The sequence below is a fragment of the Nesoenas mayeri genome (assembly GCF_963082525.1).
Source record: "Nesoenas mayeri genome assembly, chromosome: 28".
Taxonomy (NCBI): Eukaryota; Metazoa; Chordata; class Aves; order Columbiformes; family Columbidae; genus Nesoenas; species Nesoenas mayeri.
Window position 1 is genome coordinate 842849 of NC_137558.1, and position 4640 is coordinate 847488.

The following is a 4640-nucleotide window of genomic DNA, read 5'->3' on the forward strand; positions in this document are numbered from 1 at the left end:
GCGAGGCGGCCGGTGGAGTTTTGGGGGAGAAAAGATGGGGGGGGAGAGAAGAGATGGGGGGGAGAAGAGATGGGGGGAGAAGAGGGGGGGGTTGACCTCGACCCCCCCTCCCAGCGACCCCCAGAGCGCTCAGAGACCCCCCCATAATTTAAGACATAAATTACAGTTGCTAACAAGGAGCTGCCACCAGCCCTTGGGGCGGGGGGGGGGGGGGGGGGGAGGCGGGGCAACGCGAGGTTTTGGGGAGCGGAGGAGTGGGGGGGGGGGGGGGGCATCACCCCATAATAAATATCCCCGAGAGGAGGATGAGGATGGAAGACGAAGGCTCAAATCTCCAACAAACTCCCGGTTTCGGGGCTCCCGGCGTCTTTCCCGGGCGACCCCGGCGGCGGGCGCGGCGAGGCGGGTTGAGCCGCCTGCTCCCCGTTCCCCGGCGTGGGGGGGTTGTTGTTAATTTTGGGGGGCCCGTTCTCCGCGTGGGTCTTCTGGTGCTTGCTGAGGTGGTCGCTGCGGGTGAAGCGTTTGCTGCAGAGCAGGCAGGTGAATTTTTTCTCGCGGGTGTGGGTGCGGACGTGCCGCTCCAGCTCGTCCGAGCGGGTGAAGCGCTTCCCGCAGAACAACCAGTTGCACACGAAGGGCCGTTCCCCCGTGTGCCACCGCAGATGCGCTTTCAGGTGCGACGCCTTCCCGTACACCTTCCCGCAGCCCGGGATGTGGCAGCTGTGCACCGGTTTGCGCCGCGACCCTCCCGGGCCCCCCCCGAGCCTCTCCAGCTCTTGGCAGTTGGGACAATCACAAGCCGGGCGGCCGCCCAAAGAACCGCCGCGGGGACCTTTGGGGGTGTCGGTGGGTTTAGGGGTGGGGGGCGCCGGGGGGGTGTTGGTGTAAGGGGGGGGGTTGAGAGCGCTGAAATCCGAGCTGTAAGTGGGGAGGGGGGCGCTGAGGGTGGGTTGAGCCTGCAGAGAGCCCTGCAGCCCCTCGGCACCCGCCGGGCCCCCCAACCACCCCCCGTTGGGGTGCACGTCCCACCAGGAGGGAGCCGCCGGCCCCGACCCCCCCGGCAGCCCCCCCCCGATGCCGCCCTTGTACCAGGAGCCGTAGGGATGGGGCATCTCCAGTGAGGGGTAGACCCCCGGCAGGCAGTCACCCGGGGGGTGTCCCTTGGCCGTCACCACCACGGGGGCACCCAGCACCTCCTGGGCACCCGTGGGTGCTGGGAAGGGGTGGCCGAAGGGGCCGTAGTCGGGGCCGTAGGGCCCGGGGGACGCCTGGGGGCTGGCGGAGGGTGACAGCAGCCCCGGGGCGCTGGGGAAGGCGGCCGTGTAGGAGTCACCCATGGTGGCACCCGGGACACGCGGGGGAGCACCCCGAGGTGCTGGGGGCGGCGGCGTCAGCGGGGACACGGAGCCATGGTGCCTGTGGGGAGAGAGAGGGAGACGGGGGTGAGGGTGCTGGGGGGCACCCTGTGCAGCGGGGGAACTGGTGTGATGGGGTAACTGATGCGACGGGGCACCCGGTGCAGTGGGGCACCCGGTGCAATGGGGTAACTGGTGCAATGGGGTACCCGGTGCAATGGGGTAACTGGTGCAATGGGGCACCCGGTGCAATGGGGCACCCGGTGCAGTGGGGCACCCGGTGCAGTGGGGTAACTGGTGCAATTGGGCACTCAGTGCAATGGGGTAACTGGTGCAGTGGGGCACCCAGTGCAATGGGGTACCCGGTGCAATGGGGCACCCAGTGCAACAGAGCACTCAGTACAATGGAGTACCCAGTGTTGGGTGGCTCCCAGTGCAATGGGGTAACTGGTGCAATGGGGTAACTGGTGCAATGGGGTACCCAGTGCAGTGAGGTAACCAGTGCAATGGGGTAACTGGTGGGCAGCACACACCCCCCAGCTACACCCCCCCCACGGTGACGCCTATCACATCCCTCCCCACTCCCCGTGCCTCAGTTTCCCCTCGCAGAGCCGAGAAGGCCCCGTCTCCCCCCCGACCCAGGGGGGTTTCTCCGCCTCCCCCCACCCCCAATCTCAGCTCCTTCTGCTTTTATGACCTTTTAATCGAATTACGTTGTGGCCGCCCCCTCCCAGGGCCACTTCCTCTGCTTTATACCCTTCATGGCTTTCAGCTGCCGCGGGGCGTCCCGACCTGCGCCCCCCATCACCCCCACTTCACTCCTTTCTTTTCTTCTTCTTTTTTAAATTCATCCCTCTCCTTCACCCATTTTGTGGCTTTTCTATTTTTTTTTTTTTGGGGGGGGGGTGTCCCCCTCCCTTTTCGCCGTGGTTTTCGCTCCTATTTTTAAGCCGGGCCCGACCGCGGCCGCAGCGCGGCTCCCGGTTTTCCAAGGATAACAAGGGCCAGGCCTGTGCCCCGGGAACGCTGCCCTGCCCGCCAGAGCCGAGCTAATTAAAACCAGGGCGAGCGCCTAACTGAGCCACGCTTAAAAATAGTGGAAACCTCCCCATAAATCAGCTCCGCTTGCGCCGGGGAAATTAAGAGCAGGAGCCCCGGGGAGCTGCGGGCTGAGAACGGCACGGGCTCGGTGCACGAGTGGCTGCCGGGGGGGTGACAGCTGGTGGCTTCGTGGCCTCTGCTGTGTCGCCCCCCCGGTCCTGAGCAGCCACCGGGGCTGGGACAGGTCCAGCCTCCGGTTCCCAGTTCTTTGTCCCTGATTTCCAGTTCCCGGTCCCCAGTTTCAGGTCCCCTGTCCCCAAGCCCCAGACCTTGATTTCCAGTCCCTGGTCCCCCTTGTCCCCAGACCACAAGCCTGGTCCCCCATCTGTGATCCCCCAAATCTCTGATCCCAAGTCCCCAGTCCCTTGTCCTCAACCTCAGGTCCCCAAACCGCAGCCCTTGTCCCCAGCCCTTGTCCCCAAAGTCCATCCTTTGTCCCCAACCCCAGGTCCCCCAAACCCCATCCTTGGTCCCTGTCACTTATGCGCCATTGCCCCCAGCAGGTGACCCCCCAGCCCCTGCCTCAGTTTCCCCCCACCATCGTGCCCACGAGTCTCCAGGCCACCCTGCCACCAGCCTCCATCCCCAGCCCCCCATCCCATGAACCCAGGCGTCCGGGACGCCCCATCACCCAGGGCCACGGCTCCCCCTGTTCTCACGGTGAAACTGTCCCCAAAGAGGGGACAGTTTGGGGTGGAGGTGGTACTTGGCACCATCCCTGTGTTGCTGTTCCCTCCCTGGGGACAGTGAGGCACAGGTTCTCCTGGGGTGGGGGACACCAGGATGTCCCCTGTGGGTACAGGGACAGCAGGAGAGAGGATCGGGCCCTATGTGGGGATGCAGGACAGCGGGTCCCCATCTCCTGGTCCCCACGGCTCCCAGGGACCATGGTGGCCTCTGGTGCCAGCCCAGTGTCCTCCCAGCGTGGCCCTGTGCCAGGGACATACGTGTCCCATCACCAGGCACAGGGTGCTGTGGCTTTGGGGACAGATGTGTCCCCAAGAGGTGCCAAACTCCTGGGGATGGCCATGTCCCCATCAGCTGGTCCGGGGGTGCCATGACCCTGGGGACAGACGTGTCCCCAGCAGCAGGTCTCGGGCACCCTGTCCCCATCCGCCCCCACCAGCACCCGGGGCTGAGCACCCCGGGGTGCCCAGGACCCCAGCGGTCCCCGCGCTGGGTGCTGGTGGCCAGCATGGCGGTGGCAGCGGTGACAGTGTCCCCCATCCTCAAGTGGGTCCTGTATCCCCAGAGTCCCTGTCCTGTGCTGGGGGGGGATCCCCTATTCCCAGGGTCCCTGTCCCGAAAAGTCCTCATCCTGCAGAACGGGGTGTCCTCCGTCCTGAAAAGTCCCCATCCTGGGGACAGAGGTGTCCCCCATGCCCAAGTGTCCCCATCCTGGGAGCGCAGTGTCCCCCATCCCCAAGCGCCCCCATCCAGGGAGCGTAGTGTCCCCCATCCCTAAGTGTCCCCGTCCCCAGGAGCAGGGGGATCTCCTATTCCGCAGGGTCCCGTATCCCGAGGTCCCTGTCCCGAAAAGTCCCCATCCCGGGGAGCGCAGTGTCCCCCATCCCCAAGTGTCCCCGGTCGCGGGGCTCCTCACCGCGCTCCGGGGCTCCGCAGGTCCGGGGATGCCGGCGGTGGGTACCGGCCGATGTCGGGGTGTCGCTGTCCGGGGGTGTCGCCGTGCCGGGGTGTCGGTGTCCCGGGGTGTCGCGGTGTCCCAGGGGGCCGGTGTCGGGGTGCTGGTGTCCCGGTGGTGTCCCGGGGTCGGCGCGGGAGGGCCGGAGCAGCACCGCGCCCGCCCGCCCCGCTGTGCCGCTGCGGCGGGGCTGGGCCGGGCCGGCACCGGAACGGGAGCCCAGCCCCGAACCGCCCCTCGGCGGGGGGGGGACGGGCACGGAGGGGGGGTCGGAGGAGGGAGGGCAGGGGGAAAGGGAAAAGGGGAGGGGGAAGGAAAGGGAAAGAGGAAGGAAAAGGGGAAAAGAAGGGGGAGGAAAAGAAGGAAAAGGGGGAAAGGATGAAAAGGGGAAAAGAAGAGAAAGGAGGAAAGATGAAGGAAAAGGGGAAAAGAGGGGAGGAAAAGAAGGAAAAGGGGGAAAGGATGAAAAGGGGAAAAGAAGAGAAAGGAGGAAAGATGAAGGAAAAGGGGAAAAGAAGGGGGGGAAAAGAAGGAAAAGGGGG

At 65.9% G+C, this 4640-nt stretch overlaps 1 protein-coding gene across 1 annotated transcript; it reads right to left on the bottom strand.

Annotated features, from left to right (window-relative positions):
• Window positions 1–326: 326 nt before the first annotated feature.
• SP7 (Sp7 transcription factor) lies at window positions 327–4136 on the bottom strand (the record flags this gene model as incomplete). Its single annotated transcript, XM_080360701.1, has 2 exons — window positions 4060–4136; window positions 327–1416 (listed from the first exon to the last, which is right to left on the bottom strand). Exon 2 carries the CDS (start codon window positions 1335–1337, stop codon window positions 327–329), a length of 1011 nt encoding a protein of 336 aa, XP_080216827.1. The 5' UTR covers window positions 1338–1416; window positions 4060–4136.
• Window positions 4137–4640: the final 504 nt, after the last annotated feature.